Source organism: Macrobrachium rosenbergii, chromosome 43 (assembly GCF_040412425.1).
Source record: "Macrobrachium rosenbergii isolate ZJJX-2024 chromosome 43, ASM4041242v1, whole genome shotgun sequence".
In the NCBI taxonomy this organism is placed as follows: domain Eukaryota; kingdom Metazoa; phylum Arthropoda; class Malacostraca; order Decapoda; family Palaemonidae; genus Macrobrachium; species Macrobrachium rosenbergii.
In genome coordinates this window covers 48,781,625-48,802,805 of record NC_089783.1, presented here as the reverse complement: position 1 = coordinate 48,802,805, position 21,181 = coordinate 48,781,625, and the positions used below count along the sequence as shown (strand labels likewise).

Sequence of the window (21,181 nt, the reverse complement as noted above, 5' to 3'; positions counted from 1 at the left end):
ATATATACATATATATATATACAGTGTGTGTGTGGGTTTAAATTGTATGGATTGAACAGGTTAAAGGCATTCCAACCGGACTTTTTTTTTCTTGCTGAATTTTCCTTGTGTGCTATTCTTGATAGGAGATGGATTTCAGCTATAATCTCCGGACCTTGGATTACATGGTTGACCTGGGATGTTGTTTAGCGTTGGATATCTGGTGCTTGGTCTGGCAGGATTATCTTTTTAATTAGAGGATTCAGGAGGGTGTTGTTTCCCTTCCAATAAGAAATAGAATTTTGAGCAAATTAGGTTGTAGAAAATAAATATATGTAATCATCCACTGGCGTTAGTACAGTCTTGAACCCGTGGATTTCGTTTCTCCCTAAGCCAGGACGGAAAAGCACCTTTTACGTTGTTGGTTTTTGGTAAACACTTTTCTTAAAAACAATTTTCATAAGGGGAAACCAGCCTTAAAGGTGTTTTACGGAATGCATTGGAACAAAATAATAAAATCCCTTCTCTAGAAGTTTTCTTTACGGAAACTTTATATTATTATCACTAAACTTGACAAAGACAAAAGGTCGTTATTCTTGATGAGGACATGTGTATTACCAAACCCCAGGCTCTTTAGAAGATGAGACCAAACATGAGAAGGTATGGAAAGATCCCCTTAACATTACACCAAAATTCTAGGAACCGGTGAGAAAAATAAGCAAAAATAAAAAAAGAGATCGAATTCTTAGAAACCAAACCGGTATATATTCCCTGATTTCTAATAAAGGCTCTTTTATGTTTAATCTTTCAAAATGAGTAGTAGATTTGTTGTCATCCTTTCTAGGTAATTCCTCTTCCCCCCCCACGTTAAGCTTTCAGAGGACTTATTCAGAAATTCAGTAAATTAAATCATTCTTAAAGCAATGCAAAGCTCCGCAGTCTGGACATGGAATCACGATGTCCTGAATTTCTTGAGGGGAAAAATGATCACATTACGGCCATTGAAAAACAATTAAATTAACCAAGCTCTGTGTAACGTGTTCTTCAGTTTCATTGTGGCCCACCATGGATTTGTAACTACCAGGTACATCTCTTGACTCGTTGGGGGTCCCGTAGGGGGTTAGTGACGTGAGGTGCACTGTAGGCATTACTTAAGGGTCTTTGCAGCGTCTCTTCGGCCCCTAGCTGCAACCTCTTTCATTCCTTTTACTTTACCTCCGTTCATATTTTCTTTCTTCCATCTGACAATTGTTTCATTGTGCAGCTGCGAGGTTTTCCTCCTGTTACACCCTTCAAAACCTTTTTACTGTCAATTTCCGATTCAGCGCTGAATGGCCTCATAGGTCCCAGTGCTTGGCCTTTGACCTAAATTCTTATTTCAGTTTAATTCAATTGACCTGTTGGGTCAATAGAGACAACTATGGATCTTAATAGGCTGCCTTTAAATCCATTCCAGCGTGGTTGGGAACTGATCTCGGTTCTTAATGGTGAGGGGAACGTATTAATTACAGCGCTCCAAAGAAACATTCGCAAAGACACCCAGACACATGTGGGCGCGCGCGCGTGTGAGTCGGAGACTGGGATTATGTAATATACAACCAGACATGCTGTGATCATTACGTACACAGCCGTGGTGTAACAATGATTACCGTTTTCCATGGGGGTCTTTCAGATAAATCCCCCCTGGAATATTCAGCTTAGTGCTGACAACACTTACGTAATTAAATTCAGTTGTGCTTCACTGTTGTAATTGAATTCAGTTGTGCTTCACTCATGTATTTAAATTCAGTTGTTCTTCACTGATGTGATTAAATTCAGTTGTGCTTCACTGATGTGATTAAATTCGGTTGTGCTTCACTGATGTGATTAAATTCGGTTGTGCTTCACTGATGTGATTAAATTCAGTTGTGCTTCACTGATGTGATTAAATTCATTTGTGCTTCCCTGTTGTAATTAAATTCAGTTGTGCTTCACTGATGTATTTAAATTCAGTTGTTCTTCACTGATGTGATTAAATTCAGTTGTGCTTCAGTGATGTAATTAAATTCGGTTGTGCTTCACTGATGTAATTAAATTCATTTGTGCTTCACTGATATGATTAAATTCAGTTGTGCTTCACTGATGTAATTAAATTCAGTTGTGCTGAATGAAGTAAATTAAATACAGCAGTCGTAGTTTAAGAAGATTTATGATTAATTTAGAATTTCTTTGAAACTCCGTTACCTTAAAGTGACTTTCTCGGGCGATAATTGATGCGAATTACTGCCTATGAATAAAGTTCGTGATCCCGTTCAATTTGTCCAACTTTCTGTGTAAAATGAAAATGTAAAAGAAGTTCATTTGATTTTAGATTGTTAATTGCAAGGGTGCAAAGATTGAATTAACGTCTTGTGAAGTGGATGTTGAAATTTCGCCTTTGATTTAGTTTCCGTGTCAAATTTTTTATGACACCCTTCCTTTTATTGAGTAATAGCAACGTACTCTTAGCATAAAAAATCTCCATTTCCATCTTTCATCCCGAGAGACATTTTGTCTCGAGCACCTTTCTCAACATTTACTTCTGTTTAATGGGACTTGTCTCACCAAACTCTTCTTAAGTTCTTGTCAGTTAATTTTTCCCTTCCAATTGTTTTCTTGTGCTTTCACATATCTCCGGTCTGTTTTATTCCTTGTAATTGCAATACAATTATTTTATTCTTGCACTAAAGATATTTCTGCGACTGATAACCATGATCAAGTTGCACTTGGAAATTTCAGAATTTCTGACAGGTTCAATTCTCCCTCTTCTGTTACATTCTTCCCCGAATTTGTTTTTGTTATTTATCGACCAAACTTGCGCTTGCTTTTGTCAACCCTTCTCTTCCCAGTCGAGCAACCTTCTATCTTGTGTTTGCCTGTGATGATCAGTAATCAAAGATACTATCGGCCAGTCCTTTTATAAGATGAAATTTTACAACCGAGCTCTTCATCCTTCTCTCTCTCTCTCTCTCTCTCTCTCTGTCTCTAATAATTCCTGAATCTTGTGCTAATTATCAATACGTACTTTTCCCTCATAATCTTGTAGCTCTGTAAGAAGTCGATTACTGCAGTACATATTTATGCCACGACAGACACAAAACGTTTTTTTTTTTTTTTAATATTTCCCACAGTCTTGCGTTCTTAGGTCTTCCGTACATTTTTGTTTGATTTTGTACTAAACATCCAGTTTTTATGTGCATGTCTTGCATGATTTCTTATGCCATCAAAACCACACATGACGCTCCTGGACTTGTAATGGTAGCCATATGGTTTGTGATATTTTGCATTTTAAAGGTGATTTTAAATAATTAGTTAGTTTCTGTGTACTTTGTTATTGTCGTTTTATTATCCTTTAGGCATACCTCGCTCTTTGTATTAGCATGAGTGATGTGTTTGGAGATGCGCTAGTTATTAGTCTGTTCGGACTCGTCCGTAATTGAAAGTAATCTTAACCATGACACAAAGATGAAGGATTTCCCTTATAAGAACAAAGCAACTAGTGGGACGTTATGACATTAGAAACCTTACGAATGGTGAAAATGAATGAAGCGTTTAAGAGCATTTCATTGGTGTTAAGAGGATGATTTCGCGTACCCTCTCCGTACCTAGAGTACTCTCCTCTTTTTCTTTTTCCTCTTTTTATTTTCATTTTGCAAACATGAAATGGCTTTGTTTTGTAAGTCTTCAGTTTCCGCGTCTCTTATTATCTTTGTGCCCACAATCGGAGTTCGTTGTTTCAGTAAACTGTGGAGTGTAAGTGTTTTGTCGCAAAGGTCATTTGGACGAGGAACTTAAGGGCCCTTTCTACTCCAGACCCGGCGAAAATTAGAAACAGAAAAAGGAAAAGAAGACGATAGCCTGCCTCTGCTGAAGAAGGTAATAGGAGGGCACAGGTTCCTCTGGTTTCCCCAAAATACGTTGTACAAAATTTGCAGATTACTGAAGATGGTTTAGAGGGAAAAACTCTTCTGCCTTTACGGTGTTCACTTGTCGCATCTTTTCTTTATTGGCAGTGTCAAAAATTATAACACCACGCTATAAATGACTCAGGTTTTACCAAAATGATTAAGGTTGTGTTTTATTTATTTGTGTAGATGCACGGTCTCATGGTTCCATTTTTGTGCATATTGTAGTTAGCACATATTCAGATTTTCCAGTTTAAATATTAATTAATTCACTTTTTCTTCTCTGAATGTTTTATGAACCACAAAGATGAGTTTCTTTTTCCCCTCTTTATTGAACGCTGCGGCAGACTTGGAACAAGAAAAGCATCATGTTTGATTCTTCAGAAGTGTATATTACATCGTATGTCTTGGTGCTCTTGCAATTTTATTCATGGCTTTCTGCAGTTACCCAATATGTGATATTAAGTGCAGTTATGCGCATTGTTGTGCCATGCTAAATTTCACACCAGGGATGTCAGCGTCGACATTGGCGACCTTTGTCGTCTTAACGCCAGGATATGATGTAAATCACTCAATTAAGTGTGAGAGAAGACCATATTTATACATGAATAGCAATTCCATTGTAGCTTGCACAGCATACGGTTAATAAATATAGGGTGCTTTGTGGAAAGAGGTAACCTGTAACTTTATTCTTTATGATGAATAATATTCTTTGTATATTATGCGTATAAATCGTTTTCTTTTGTAGTTTCTTTTGAGATTCATATTCCTTTTGTACCCTTAGGAATCGCAGCCTCTTGAGTTGTTTTACCATTTCTTTCGTGAACACAGAGTGTCAGAGGGAAAGCAGTCACAGCTGTTCTGATATTAATTTTTATTTTTATTTTTTTAATGTCGCCTCATCCCCCTCCCCAGGCAGGAAAAAACTTTTCTCTCTCTCTCTCTCTCTCTCTCTCTCTCCATTTCAACTTGAAATGTGTTGACAGTTCCTCATCTGGCTTCCATAGCACTGAAGTACTTCTACGTTTATGTTTGGCAAAATTTAATGTTGAGTGTACTGTATTTTTTTAGCAATTACTCTCTCTCTCTCTCTCTCTCTCTCTCTCTCTCTCTCTCTCTCTCTCTCTCTCTCTCTCTCTCTCTCTCTCTCTCCAAAGCTCAGTGACACACACATGAAATTCCATCTGGTCATGTTGTGTTTGCACCTAAGTTGAATTATTTATCATTTTTGGTCGTGCCAGTAATGTACAAATGAAATGTCATGCGAATAGATGGATTCATTTTACATGAATTTAGAGGAATTTATTTCTGTGGTTTGCATATATATATATATATATATATATATATATATATATATATATATATATAATATTATATATATATATATATACATACACACACACACACGCACACACACAAATTACACACATATCTTGATATTGAATTTATTTAGTTAACAAAAAGCAACCTATTCCAAAGCAAACTAAAGAAGAAATCTGAGCGTCTACAACTGAACAAATTGTAAAAGAGAGAGAGAGAGATAGAGAGAATAATATTAGCAATACTTTATCCCGATTTTTAAAACTGAAAAGCCAACAAGAAACGCTGCACTTATTTGAAAAAGTGTGTGGGAGAATAACCTAGCTTAGTGTGTATACATATATATATATATTATATATAATATATACTTATATATGTATATAAATACACCACACACATATGTATATATATATATATATATATATATATATATATATATATATATATATATATATATATATATATATATATATATTATTTATATATATATATATATATATATCATATAGCTAGGTCATTCTCCCACACGCACTTTTTTAAATAAGCACAGCGTTTTCTCGTTCTCAATATTGATTCTCTCTCTCTCTCTCTCTCTCTCTCTCTCTCTCTCTCTCTCTCTCTCTCTCTCTCTCTCTCTCTCGGCTCTTTCCACGTCATTATGTCTCTGTAGTGATGACAAACTGTACGAAGTTTTGACGCCAGGTAGATTAAACCAGTCAGTCATTCTAACTTGATAGTATGAAATATTTCACTTAGTAAATCTTGAGGGTTTGTTTAGAGGCAAAGGTTATACTGTGAAGTTCGCTTCAGTGAAAGAATAAATGGAATTGACAATAAGAACGTCCATCGTTATTCAAAAGGTTGAGGGTTCCTTACTACTGAAATATTTAGCCAGTGATGTCCTTTGTACCTTAATACAAGTGAGGTACTATTAAAGCAGTAATGGATCATGTAGCCAGTCATATTGAAATGACCAAGTAACGTCTGGGATTTGGTTTTACTAGGAATCAATTCCTGTGTTTAGATTGTATTTATTTGACGCTTGTTTAATTAGTATGCAAAAAGTATATTGTTTTCAGGCTATCAATTGTTTGTTCTCTCCACGTCCGTATTTGGATTTTTCACCCATAATGAAGCTGGTACTCTATCAATATTTAGGGCGTGTCAGTTGGTACCCGGTTTTACAAGAAAATTACACATTATACTAAGACATCCTTCAAAACTTAGCACTTTGGAAATTGAAAAGGAGTTATCTGAAGGTAGTGGGAAAATTTATTTTACATGAAGCTTTCGTTAGTAATCTGGGGATAACAGAAAAGAATCTGGAAAGTGGCATGATAAATGTCCCTCGGAAAGATATTCTGATCTTTTAACCACCAGCACTGAAGTGGCATTATTTTACATTTTGCTGAGAGACACCTATCTTGCATTGAATTCTTATTTATTTTGTCTTTCTTACAACATTTTGAGAATAGTATTGCTTGTGCTGTTTTCTCTCTTTTTCGCATTTGTATGAGTATATGCTGTGTTTTTGTTACGTTTGATGTGTTTGTAGAGTCATTGATAGTTTTAGATACACATGCGCCCGCTCGCAAAGTGGTATTGGGAAGGAAGAATATTGCAATCCAGTAAGCCCAAGATTTCGTGCAAGATACAGGCCTATGGTGTAATGTGGGTTTTTGCGGGGTATTGCGCGATGTTGGTGAGTTTTTTTTTTTTTTTTTAAGCGCTTAATGTTGTTGTTATTTGACTCAATAGTCAAGGTAAGAATGCGTCTGCGACCATTGTTTTGTCAGGATAAACAGCTTAATGTTGAAATGAATATATATACGAGTATGTGTACGTATATATATTATATATATATATGTATATATTTTTCTTTTTTTTAACGGGACGAGGATCATTTCTGCACACTCGTTATCGTTTCATTACCAATCATTTCGTCATTTCTCCATTACAATGGCAACTCACACGCGCATGTATTAGCTCTAGTCAGGGACCTTGGCTGTAATAAAAAGTTCGAGTCAGTATAACAAAAGAAAGCGCCTCACATAGAATCCTTTACACCTTATCCCGCATCCGCAATCACTGAAATCCTTCTGCTCAAGGATCTCTTCTGCGAAAAATCAACCCTGGCCGCGGGGGCTTTTTTTCTTGAGGAGATCTGTCGCTTAGAATTTTAGAGCAGATGAAGAGAACGCAACGAGGCAACTCTGCGAATTAACGTAATGGGAAGATGGAAGCAACTCTCTCTCTCTCTCTCTCTCTCTCTCTCTCTCTCTCTCTCTCTCTCTCTCTCTCTCTCTCTCTCTCTCATAAATTTTTATCCTCCCCCTCAAAGCGGTTGGAGGACAAAGCAAAGACCATGTCTGACTGTCCTGTCTCTTTCCGTCCAAGTCCATCACATTTTTTGTGTACTTAGTAACATTTGAAAAAGTGTTGGATTTTACTTTTTTCTTTTTAATCACTGGTGTCACCGGCCTTTGTGTAGCTACATATTTGTGTTTTTAAAATAAACGCCAGCATATTCAGAAAAATTAAATAAAAATACTTACTGTAAAACTCCGTTCACTTTGTAACTCATATATTTGGTTACTTGTACTGTTGTCTTTATCACTATTTAGTTCAAGTGTCCACAGAGTGACGCGCAGATACACTCAGAGATTTAGTATCGATATCTTTGACTAACGACTATGTTCATCGATATCTTTGACTAACGGCTATGTTCATTAGACTCGATGGAATTCAAAGATATTAGTCAAAGATAAGGAATACCTCTCTGGCCGTGAGATGTAACACGCCATCTGCTCGCAACATGGGCTCTTGAGTTTTTATATGTTGGAGAATTTCCTGCACATTCTTTTTCTCATTTGTATGTGTTGATTTAAGAGCGCATACAATGTTTCCGCTCATGAAATGTTGAGGTAGACTATATACATATGCTGAATTTATATTGCTTAAGCACGACTGAGGAAAACTTCTTATTGATGATTACAACAAGATATGTTAATGTCGATATGAGATAAATGTTTTATGACATGTGTGCACAGTTGGTAGTGGATCACAGCTGGTAACGTTTAGTGGTAATTGGCCAGATCTTACTAATGTAGGAATTTTCTAGGCGACAAAACACACACACTGTAAGAAGAGCAGAGCAAATATGTCGCATTGAGTGATCATGATTTCTCATTTCTGGCAATCAACATCCGACTCAATTGTCGATACATTTTGTTTGAGGTGGAAGAAACGAATGTTAATTCGGCTTCGTCCAGATATGTGGTCAGATTGCAATGAGAGCGAAAAACATTTCCCATTAAGATTAGTTTTGTTGTCGGTTGTTGGTAAGTATAAATTGCAACTAGACCGTGACTTATGAACTTAGATAATGATGCTCTGGGTGAACGTTCAACAGGTGTTGTGTGTCCTTTATAGTTTTGAATAACGGATTTGAAGTGTTTGGTTCTGATTGTAGCAGATTTTCATCTTCATGTCTCCTGTAAAGAAATTGTTTGGGCAGTTATTTTTATTCACTTTTATACTAGCTTTTTTCACAATTTGCATTTTATTTCTTTGTTTGATTTTTCTTTTGTTTATGCTATCCTTCTTTGTTTGTGTTAGGGAAGCCATCGTTTTGAAGTTGCGTTTTTGCAGATTAGTGTAATTTTATTGGTGTGTATACTGTATACATACATATATATATATATATGTGTGTGTGTGTGTGTTTGTATTCTTTTTTATGTGGAGTAGAATTTAATAGAACTTCCATGGCGCAAAACTTTGGAACTATGAAATAAGCAATGTTCTACGTATTTCCTTTAGAATTGTGTGTGTTTGTGTGTGAGAGAGATTCTTTTTAGAGAGAGAGAAGAGAGAGAGAACTTCCAGCAAAAGCTTTGAACTATGAAAAAAATTTCCAAGTTTTGACATTTTTAACTTGGGCCGAGAAACAGTCTTCAGCAGAGAGAGAGAGAGAGAGAGAATCTTCCTTATGCATATTCAGCGGAGAGAGAGAGAGAGAGAGAGAGAGAGAGAGAGAGAGAGAGAGAGAGAGAGAGAGCTGTACGTCACAGGCAGTGTGAAGGCGATAAGCTTTAATCAAGATAAAGGGGTAACTTATTGAAGAAGGTAAACGAAAAAGAAGTTCCGTCGACAGCTGATAACGGAATATTGACCAGGAGTATTTAAAGGATATCGGCTATTATGTGAAGTTAAGGGGGTGGGGTGGGTCGGGGAGTGGGGTTGGAAAATCGGGTAACGGATGCTCGAGGGCGTGGCTTATGGTGTGTGAAATTCTGACGACGGAGAAGATTGGGGCAAGACGTGTCCAAGGGAGTCAGAGGGCATATGGGGGGGGGGCGATAAAGGGGAAATTATCCAAAGCGACGTCATTGGTCTTATCCGTAGGAAATGATTCTTTATTTTTAATAGGTAGAAAAGGGACACACTTTTATATCCCTTGTAATCTCTCTCTCTCTCTCTCTCTCTCTCTCTCTCTCTCTCTCTCTCTCTCTCTGGCGTTGGGGAGGGGGAGGGGAGAGCAAAACCGTTTCGCCTGCATACACATCAGTCGATCTGCTTTAGTTATTGCGTTGTGTGTTGCTTGGGATGCAGCGTCCATACGAATAGCTTGCACCGATGGCGTCGACTTGTGCTTTTGTGCAACTCAACATGAGTGCCACCAACAACTGGCTCTCCAAGGGTAAGTCGGCCTTTTATTCCTTTCGTGAGAGGTTAACGTCAGTCCCTAATTTTTGCGTCGCTACTTGGTCATTTGTCGGGATGTGAAATGGCACCGTAATTGATTTTTAGTGATTGGGTGAACTGTGTGGTTTCTGTGAAACTGGAGCGACCACAGCAGGACCTGGTGCTTAAAGCGGATGATCCCAGTCGTGTTTTGGCGAAGGAACCACTTACAGGAGGTCGTTTATTTAAGTTTTTTATTTTGTTTTTTTTTTATTTCCTTTGAGGATGCCCGTCATATCTGGAAATCATTATCGTAAGGACATATATTTACAATCACTAGATATTTCTGTGTATTGCTGGACATCTGTCGTGGCAGCTGATGAAGAATTTTATTTAGAACTTGCTTTTTAATTGTCAGTTATGTGTCTATAAACTCCAGTTTAACCATATTTATTTACTTTTCATTTTTTCCTTCTAAGCTTGTGTGTCCGATAGCAAGACTGTCGGGATTTTTGGCGCCTAGTTTCCCCGGATTTGTTTAATTTTCTCATTCACGTGTTGGGATGATATCTGGACGAAGAAGTTGCGCTAGTCCACTTCATTCGCGTCTTTTTGAAACCAAGAAAAAGAACGAGGGTGCTTTTCTTATCTTGGGTTCGGGGCGGGGGCGGTCTCTTGCACTAAGTCGCGGGGCCAGATCTACTTTTAGAGGCTTGTGTCTGACCTTTTTCCTTGCGCCTACACATTTTTTTTTTTCGCTGGCAGCAATTTCTAAATAAATAGCTTATAGGTTTTCTGATAGCTTAATGCATTTAAGAGAACCTTCGGAGTAGTGTGGACGTAGAGATTAAGTATTATCTTGAAGAAGATTATTTATTGATTCTGTCCACGACAGGACGAGACAACCGATTGGCAGCCATGTTGTGAAAAGAGCTTTGCATGATTCCATGAATATGCCAGATGCCGGGGGATTACTTCTTAGTAATGTATTGTTTGCATACTGTAGTTTCGTATGTGTGTAAAACTGTTTTATAGCGCAGTTTGTATTTTTCATTGACCTGGTAGAATGTTTTCTCTTTGACATTTCCATCTATGACGTCAGATTCTCTCTCTCTCTCTCTCTCTCTCTCTCTCTCTCTCTCTCTCTCTCTCTCTCTCTCTCTCTCTCTCTCTCTCCAAGTTTGATCAGATTCCTAGAATCAGAAAGCGAAATCGCCAGTATCTGTCTTGGCTTCTCAAAGGCGTTAGATGAAGTTCATCAATTCATCCAATATTATAAGCCCAAAGAAAAGAGGGTTTTAGACCTTTAGGGACCTGGTTACTTAGTTTTCCACCAGATAGATTCAGTATCCAAACCAGCACCTCTCATATCAGGTGTTCCACAAGGAACGGTCATCTGCCCTGTTCTTTACAGTATCATGATAAATTAAATAGCCAGTGACGTAAAAATCTCTCTATCTTTTTTCTGATGAATCTGTTATCTCAGCCTTATCGGGCTCTCGAAAAGACTGCAAACAGTTTAAAATCGAGCCAGATTATATAGTTTATTTCTGGGCTTAGAGAAAAAGTGCTGCTTTTAATCAGCACCCGTGGTATGAACTCACGAGGTTTCATTCGCTATCGTGATCCAGACAGAGACGACATTACGGTAATGCGTTATAATTTGAGCTAACTGTTGTGACCATCTGCCTGGTTGCCATGCGCCAACCAAATAAACGTATTTGAGCTAGTGCTACGTAACTTCAAAAAAAAAAAATAATAATAATAATAAAAAAAAAACAAGCCTTGCGTGATCTTTGCTATCATACTAGATTGAGAGTGATGACACTTGATTAACATCCATGATAAGCATAAAAGCTGTGAAATATTGTATATCCACAAAATCAAGGAGGGCTTAGCTTCAAATTTACGTTTCAGCAATTAAAATGAGAAATTGCCCAGTTTTTGTTCGATGCGCTCTGCCCCGACCTGCATTATACCATAACGCAGCTGAAGTTTTTTTTGTGCCTCATCAACCGTGCTCAGTGGCCTTCGGCTACGAAACTGTCTCCCACGCATCAACCGGTGTACATTATTTACAATTAAGTTTGACAGGTTCATGGATATCGTGCTGGAGGAGCCAAGATGCGGCGCCATTAGTCATATCAGCGACTCGAGTAGAGGACACAGTTATTACTTGTATCGAATTCCAAAATCAGGTCTAATTTCGTTGTATCAGTGACTGATAAAATTGGTGTCCGAGTCCACATCCTCTAATGTGGAACCAGTCGACTGGTATAAAGCTCTCTCTCTCTCTCTCTCTCTCTCTCTCTCTCTCTCTCTCTCTCTCTCTCTCTCTCTCTCTCGTGGAACTCAAGGGGTAATATTTTTTGGAGTTATTTTCATTTTCATGTTCAGTTTTGCTTTTTCTCCCTTCATTGGAGGGGTGGGTAGAGCTTTCGGCTGGCACGCTGTTAGCCCAGCGTTCGACTCTCCGACCGGCCAATAAAGAATTAGAGGAATTTATTTCTGGTGATAGAAATTCATTTCTCGTCATAATGTTGTTCGGATTCCACAATAAGCTGTAGGTCCCGTTGCTAGGTAACCAGTTGGTTCTTAGCCACGTAAAAATAAATGTAATCCTTCGGGCCAGCCCTAGGAGAGCTGTTAACCAGCTCAGTGGTCTGGTTAAACTAAGATATACTTAAATTTTTCCCCCTTCCACCTGAGACGAACAAAATTTCATAATTAGACTGTTGAAATTCAGCTGTAAGAAGTTGAAAGTTTTGGTCTTTTCTCTGGAATATTTCAGAGTTAGTTCTTAAGTTTTCTGTGTCATATATATATATATATATATATATATATATATATATATATATATATATATTATGTATGTTATATATATATTATATATATATATATATATATATATATATATATATATATTATATATATATATATATATATTATATATATATATATATATATATATATATATATATATATATATATATATATATATATATATATATATATATATATATATATATATATATATATATGACATAGAGAACTTAAGAACTAACTCTGAAATATTCCAGACGAGAGGAAGAACAAAACTTTCAACTTCTTACAGATGAATTTCAACAGTCTAATAATATATATATATATATATATATATATATATATATATATATATATATATATATATATATGTGTGTGTGTGTGTGTGTGTGTGTGTGTTTGTATGTATGTATGTATGTATGTATGTATGTATGTATGTATACATTATACATGCATACCCGTACGCATAGTTCCGCGGTAGTAATTGGTAATGCTTTGACACTGCCACCATGAGAATTGCCAGTGGATTAGGATTCAGATGCTTGTATTCCAATGGAAGAAGAACTTATTGGAGGGCCATGAACCCTTTCTTGTAAGGAATCCTCCTCAGTGGTGGGTAAGCCTCCACCTGTTGATGGCAAAGGCAGCTACACTGAGAACTGCTTCTGTGATGTTTACAAGCGGTACAGCCTGGATGATGATACCGAAGGAACAGTTTGCTTTTAGGAATAAATGTAGGATGTATCCCAAGACAGAAGAATGCGTAGTAAAAGATTGTAGATCCTTTAGTGATAGATAGTACCCCCTAAATGGCAGATGACCCTCTTCTGGAGCCAGTGGCAGCCATACTTACTCCTGTGGAATGTCTGGAAATGAAAATGATTGAAATCTCCCTATTTAGTGTTGTGAAAATGTCCAAAAATGGCTAGGGGCTTAGGTTTATCGGTCCCCATGCTTTGTAATTGTATTAAAAAACTTTAAAAAATAAATTAACAAGTCTTTGGGTTGTGAATATGCATAAATGTATTGGAGAAGAGACAGGTATATTTGATTTTTAAGGAGAGAAGTTTGATATTTTGACACTTAGGCAAAGTGAAAGAGCACTATGTGCAGGATTGAAAAGGATGAAGAAAGGTTGTGTCAGAGGCTTGGTGAAAGGTGTAGCATTAGAAAATGGGTAGCACTTGTATTAGGACGACTGGTGATGGCTGAAAGTGTACAATGTGTTAGTTTTAGGAAATTTTAGGTAGAGTTAAGTATGGTAGGATAGTGTGTTGTGTAAGACAGACAGACAGACAGACAGACAGACAGACAGACAGACAGACAGACAGACAGACAGACAGACAGACAGACAGACAGACAGACAGACAGACAGACAGTGTGTGTGTGTTTTGTCCAGGAATGGAAAGTACTGGGGGATTTAAAGGCCAAGTTAGGTGACAGAAAGATGCATCGTTGGTAGACATAAAGCTTCTGGAGTGGATGAAAATTGAGAAAGTCTTGAAAAATGTCTTTGGAAATGTGCATGATTTTTTAAATATATGATTTTCAGACACTTGACATTTATAAGCATACTTGATATAGAAAAAATAAGAAAAAGTGTGTTAGATTATTTGTTAGTACAAAGTAGAAAGAAGAGCAAGTGAAGTATGGGATGGTGGATTGGCTGGAGGCATATCTGATCATGATTTGGAAGAAATAAGTTAAGAAAGACGAACATTCATGTTGGAGATTAAAGGTTGAGACTGTAGCTATGACTGTGACTCAAGCAAGTGAATTCGATGAGTTAAGGGAATATAAAGTAGATGAAAATTGGGCTAGGATAAATGGATACAGAAGTGGAAGGAGTAGGTGAGGAGTATGCAGAATTCCAGGATTGGCTTATGATTTCAGCCTGGTTTATTTTTGGTATTAAAAGGATAGGAAGAGAGAATAAGCACAGTAAGTGGTATGGTAAGGGAATGAAATGTTTAGGAAGGAAAAACAGAGATTAACGTGTACCGTAGTTGCAAGCCAGTAAACAAAGATTGTGTAAAGGAATATATATAGGAAGATAGAGTAGGTATTCAAGAGGGATTGAGAGAAAGGAAAGTGATAATAGAATGGGAAAAGGTGACTCAGTGATTTTGGGTGAAGAAAAAGTTGCTGTAACATCGAAGATGCAAACGGATAGATGCTGTGTGAAGTAAATGTAGTCCTAATTGGAAAGAATGATTTAAAGACATGTTAAATTTAGAAAACCGAAGAGAAGCAGAATTGGATTTTACAAGGGAGGAAGGGGTTAAAGAGTAAGTTTGAGATTGCTTGTGAAGTGACTGTCGAGGACGCAAGGATTGGTTAGTAACAAGATATTGGGCATCACAACTACTATTGTCATTAATGATGATAACTTAAGGAAGGATACCAAGGGTTTGTAGGATAGAAGGGAGGTGTACAAGTGGCTGATCAGGGTTTACTAGGTATGCCCAGGGAGGGATGTGTTAGAGTAATAAAATATTGTTTAGGTAAAGGTGAGAGAGGAAACTGGAAGAATAATAAGGGCATAAAATTACTTAGTATACCAGGCAAGCTTTTGGGAAGATTTTGATTGAGACAGTAAGACAATGAGAGAAGGATTGATTGGAGAAGAACAGTTAAGATTTAGACAAGGGAGATGGTGTTGTTAGTTGTGAAACAGGTAAGGGAGAAATATAAATATAAGAGGAAAAAGTTGTACATGTCATACATAAACATTGAAAAAAGATGTTGGAACTGATGGAATAACAGTGTGGAGGATGTATGGTGTATGTTGAAGGTAGGTTGTTTAAAGCAATTAAAAAGTTATCAGATGGGAGCAAAATGTGTGTTTGAATGCATAAAGTGATTATTCTGGTGTAAAAATGATGCCGAGACAAATGTTTTTATGTCCTCATGGCTCTTGGATATATTTATCAATAGAAGGATGCGAGGAGTTGGAGAAAAGTCCAGAGGTGTGGCATTAGAAAATAGTTCTTGAAATGAGTGTGCATAAGAAAGTTCATGAATTGAGTGTGAAATGGCTGATGTTTGCAGATGGTACAGTAACGATTGTGAATGCTGAAGAGAGACTATAAACCGTTTTGGAAGAGTTTGAATTTTTTTGCTAGAGGACAAAGTTGAAAGTAAATGTGAGCAAAAATAAAGTTACAAGGGTAAACGGAGACTAGGAGGATTGAGCATTGAATGGTAATATGGAAGTGAGAATCGAAGTTGTTCGCACAGATGTTCGGTAATCAGTGCAATAAATTATGATTGGATAAGAAAGGGGTTGGTTCATAAAATATGTGAAGCAAGGAAGTTAGCGTTGTGTGTTTGCAACAAAAGGTTGGGAAGAGACTTTTGAGTGTTTATGGAGCCCAGATGGGAATGTATGAAGGGACAGTTGAGCCAGCTCCCCTTTATGGAATCAAAATGTGTATGTTGAACGTGAATTAAGAATAAGAGGCTGGTGCTGTTGTAGTAAACTTTTCGTGGATTGTGGTGCAAGGAAAATTGTAAGAGTGACTAGTGTGGAGATACTTCGTACTAGTGGCAAAAGGGTTATCATAGGTAAAATGATGAATCTGTTTTTAGGTTGTTTGGTCATTTGAAAAAATGTAAGATGACTGGTAAAAGAGTGCGTAATTCGGAAATGTGGAGGAGCGAAATATCTAGAGAGTCCTAGACAAAGGGGATGGAAGAGTTGCTTGGAAAGAAGTAATCTCGAGAGGGGATGCAAAATGGAATAGGGTGTTTTGACACTGTGCATTTGTATGTAACAACTAGTTTTGTAAAAGCTTTGTGCGGAAGGGTTCATTCACGATTCATCTGTTAAGGAATGAATGTGACATGAATCCTTTGCATTGTTAGCACTTAGACGCAGTTATCGAAGTGGCCTCTTTTGATTTATATATATATATATGTGTGTGTGTTTGTGTGTGTGTGTCTGTGTGTGTTGAACGAAAGAATCACCCTATTAGAGTGCTTATGAAAACTTGATTATTTAGTCAGACTCTAATGCCGTCGGGTATTTTTTGCATGTAATGCTGGAAACGATTTTTGCTAGATAAGAATTTGGTTTCTGGAGAAAACTGAAGGTGATTTTGTTGAACGTTATTTTTCCGTCGTTTTCATATTTTTACCATTCTTTTATATCAGGCTTTGTTATTATGCTGAGCTAATTCTTTGCACTATTTAATATTTAGTTCTCACTCCCTATATTTTCCTTCTTTAACCGTTTATGCTTCGCCTCCACACACATACTGTCTTAAACGCAGCTCTTTGTTAATTCCTTTGACGGCGTTAAATCTCAGGCTATGAATAGTAATTTTTCCTGTCGTCCCTTTTGGGAGGGGCCCGCTTTTCTTTCCCCTCTGTGTTTCTTTGCTTGTATTGGGAAGGTTGTTTTGGATGTCCAACGGAGGCAAAATCGTTCTGTTGTGAATTTGATCGCGTGGGATGAACGTTCAAGATTATTCGATTTAATAGTCAAATGTGTGCGTTTTTGTTTTTTTTTTACAAGTTGACAATGTACGTGAACGAAAATCCATCGTAATGGTAAATGAGGATAAGAAGGAGGATAAATTGAATGACAGGAATAGAAGGAATGGGTGTCGTGGGAAAAGGTGTACAGTATTTGGACGATATGAGAAAGGCAGTAAATGAAGTAAAGCGTGTTATGCAATAGAAATCGTGGGTAACTGAGAATTTGCTAAATTTTATAACATGAGTTATCGATTGTAGTCTACATCTCTCAAGGCTAAAATGGCGTTAATTTTGTATCAAAATAAGGCGTATTAGGTTGGTCCAAGGTTACATCAAGCCATACGGTACTCCGCTTATAGTTAAATACGTTCTTTCCCGCTGTTGTTTGTTTTCAGGATGAGTGAGAAAAAAGACAGTTGTCTTCCGAAACATTTTAGGAGTGTGAATTCGGAAATTAGTAGGGGTAGGACTCAGTTAGCATAAGGGAATTGGATTATGATGGGATGGGTCTTTGCTTGAAAGACATTCATATCCAGTAATCAGGTAGCAGTGTTACAAGACATTGGAGAATGAGTAAAATATAATTTATGCTCTTCCGAGTAGGTATGTGAAATACATGTAAATAGAAAAACCATTCAGTCTGCCAATATACCTCGGTGGTTCGAGTATGTCGAGAGACCGGGTAAAGGCAGACAAAAGGATATATTGTTACGTTTCCCGAACGATCAGTATAAGTAAAGAAAGAAAAGGAATAAATGTTTGTTAGAATGGCGGCATTTTAAGCGAAAGAACATCCTTGCATCACGAGAGTACATGTAGGTCAGTTGAGAATATTGCATTATAGTTTTCTAAGTTGGAAACATAGGTTGCCAGGGGCTGGTGTTTCTGACAAGATTAGATAGACTCCTTCGGCTTAACGTTTCGAACCAGCTAACTATTTGGGCTAGTGTGTGTGTGTCTGCGCGAGCGCGCGTGAAGCGGCATTCAAGATGAAGTTATTACATTACATTCCTTAGGAGAAGCTGCAATTGAAATTGGGTGGCAGTCACTATTTTTTATTTATTTTTATTTATATGAGGGAATGGCCAAGAGTCTCCTTGTTATGCATGTAAGCCCTTCAGTTGATACGGCGGCTGGAAAAACTTTTCTTACGCATCCACTCCTAAGTTGTATCATCAACCCTTAGTTGGATAAGATATGGCTCTCTCTCTCTCTCTCTCTCTCTCTCTCTCTCTCTCTCTCTCTCTCTCTCTCTCTCTCTCTCTCACACACACACACACTTTTTCATGATTCAGTATCTCGTTCTATTTGAAGTGTCCTATTATTGTTAACCATTTGTTAACTGAAAACTCAATTAATATCAGTGGTGTCGCAGATCACGTTGGTGATGTAAACTGATGAAGCGACAGGAATGAAAGGACAAGAGGTGGAAAAAATGCCTCTTGAGAAGTATTCAAGTATATACCACTTGAGAGTTTAAGAAGAGTCGAGATGGTACTTGTCTGGTGATCATAAATAGCCCCCAGCACTACTCCTCCACCCCATTCTTATACTTGAGGTTACGGCCCCCCAATTTAGATACTTTTTGTGTTCGAAATATGTCCTGGTTAGTTTTGGATTTATCCGAGAAAACTGATCTTTTTTTATCGTACGATTTGATAGGTATAAAATGATTCAGCGCTAGTTTGGAAATAAGATAGATATCTTTTATCTTTCATCATAGCATAACAATACTCCCCCCCCCCCCCACACACACACACACCCCCACCCACCTTTTATGACTAGCAATCTCTCCACGAAAATTCTGTTGTATCGGCCATTATTTTCATGGACATCAAAGATTATTTTCCTAAGGCGGTTTAGAGTGGGGAAAGATTCTCCTTTGTCACGCGAGGTACAGGAAACAAGGCTAGAAAAACAACGTGATTGGTATGCTTAAAAGGCAGAATCTAGTGTAAAAATCTCTTCAGGAAGAAAAAAAATATTCTTCCTGAGGTGGGGAAAATATTCTTGATATATTTTTTCGAGCTGCCATATGATAATTTTTTTTTTTTTCTTTTACATACTTCAGCACGAAAGTGCACTTAACGGATAGGGGTCTCTTAGAAGTATTCCAAAAAATAACGTCAGTAATTTACGAAGCGCTTGGAAAAATGAACTGAAAAATAGCTAGAGGCCGTAGTGGTTCCTTCGTTCCGGTGAAAGAGAAGAAATTTCAAACAACATTCAGTTCACTTCCCTCAAATCCCGTGGGTCTACGTGGTAACAGGCGAATTATTGGACTTCAGACGAAAACATACCAGTTCTCTCGGCTCCACAAATCGGCCGGAGGAGACATGTCTGTGAAGAATATAAAATCTAACCCTTAATTTTTTGTGTGATATTGTTGCCTTCAAAGTTAATTGGCTCACCTAATTCCTTCCGAGAAGATAACTCTTGAGTGCATAATGTCAGCACGACATTCGACGCAGCATTTAACTTCGGACTAAGTAAAAATAGACGACCCAGTGATGTTTTTGGGTTGTGACAACTAGACTTCCTCGTGCTGAATGGCATCAAGTTCTCGAGGGAAATAATTGAAGACGGGTTTACATCAAAAACAACCCTGGAACGGTGCCTGGCCCTTGCCCAGTCACATTTTTGAGCAGCTGGAAAAAAAAAGAAAAACTTTTTCCAGGCAACAGTCACGTAGGTTAAGAAATTTTAACGTGGTCCCGTCTTTGCTTGGTTTTCATTATTGCCCACTAGCAAGAGCTGCTACTTCAAAATCATTCATACGTATGTCTTTAACAACACATCTAATAAGTTTTCAGGTACCTTTGTGGAAAACAAACGTAAATCACTAAATAGTTTCCCCCACCTTAACTAACATGCCTTTTTCTTCGAAGATATATGTCTCAGTTCATCAGTCGAGCTGAAACAATGATCTGACCTTCAGAATGGGACGCCGGAATTGAAATAGATTTCCCGACATCCCTAGAATAATTGACAGCGTTTATAATCTCACAGTGTATAACAAGCTTTTCATTTTCGTGAAAAGTGACAAATCCAACTAGCAAAGCGTACTTAATGGATATTCCCTGATAATTTATCTAGCCTCAACACTGTAAGACTCCCAGAACAGACGAGAGCATTTCAGAGTACACTAGTTCATCCCAGTCAAGGTGAGGACAAATACGATCACTGTTTCGATTTCGATTCCAAACTCAAGTAAACAGTGACATTCTTTATATGGTCGTCTATTGAGATATCGGATATGCTGTGGCTAAACAAAGTCTTACCAAGGTGAAGCCAAAAAAGTTCATTAATTTCCAAAAGGTGTTGTCACTCAAAATAAAATAGAATAAAGAAATAAAAGGGAATGCTCTCTTAAATCCAGAACAGAAAAAAATATTCATTTTGATATCTGCGTTGTACCTGTACCGCGAGCTTTTCACCGCATCATAAAATTTTTTATTACCTTCATAGTGTAGTATTCGGCTTGACGGTAGTGTAATTCTGCAAACCGTTAAGCTTTTAAGGTGTAACATCCTTTGGAGTGAAGCGCCGACTGCTTCAATATATTGTACGCAAGCAGTGGGTTATAACAAAGTAAAAATCATGAATAAACATTCGCATATTGTACAGAAGTGTCATGGGCCCTATGTACTTCCCACATGACGTGTTTCATTATCAAATTGAATATCATCTGCTCTCTCTCTCTCTCTCTCTCTCTCTCTCTCTCTCTCTCTCTCTCTCTCTCTCTCTCTCTCTGAATGGACCTTAGTGCCAGAGGTTTTAAGCTTTTGAAGTTCTCCTTTCCCGTAACGTCCCATTAACTCTGGCCGCCCCTCGGTCATTTTCCCTCGGTGCAGAGATTTGATAGGCGCCATGAATTGCCCATTTTATCTTTAGTTGGCATCCGTCGAGTGTGAAAGAAAACGGGGAGAGGAGTAAGTGAAAGATGTGGGAGTGGTGGACGGGTTTTATTT

At 37.6% G+C, this 21,181-nt stretch overlaps 1 protein-coding gene across 3 annotated transcripts in view; it reads left to right on the top strand.

Annotated features, from left to right (window-relative positions):
- The window catches only part of LOC136828875 (apoptosis-resistant E3 ubiquitin protein ligase 1), a 292,288-nt gene that overhangs the window by 238,232 nt on the left and 32,875 nt on the right, over positions 1 to 21,181 (top strand). The window contains exon 1 of one of the 3 annotated variants that reach the window (XM_067087163.1): positions 9,796 to 9,921. The exons of the other annotated variants lie outside the window; for them this stretch is intronic. Coding sequence (XP_066943264.1) covers positions 9,858 to 9,921 — 64 coding nt within the window. The 5' untranslated portion in view covers positions 9,796 to 9,857. Of the gene's footprint in view, positions 1 to 9,795; positions 9,922 to 21,181 lie in introns of those variants that run through there. 3 annotated transcript variants of the gene reach the window in all.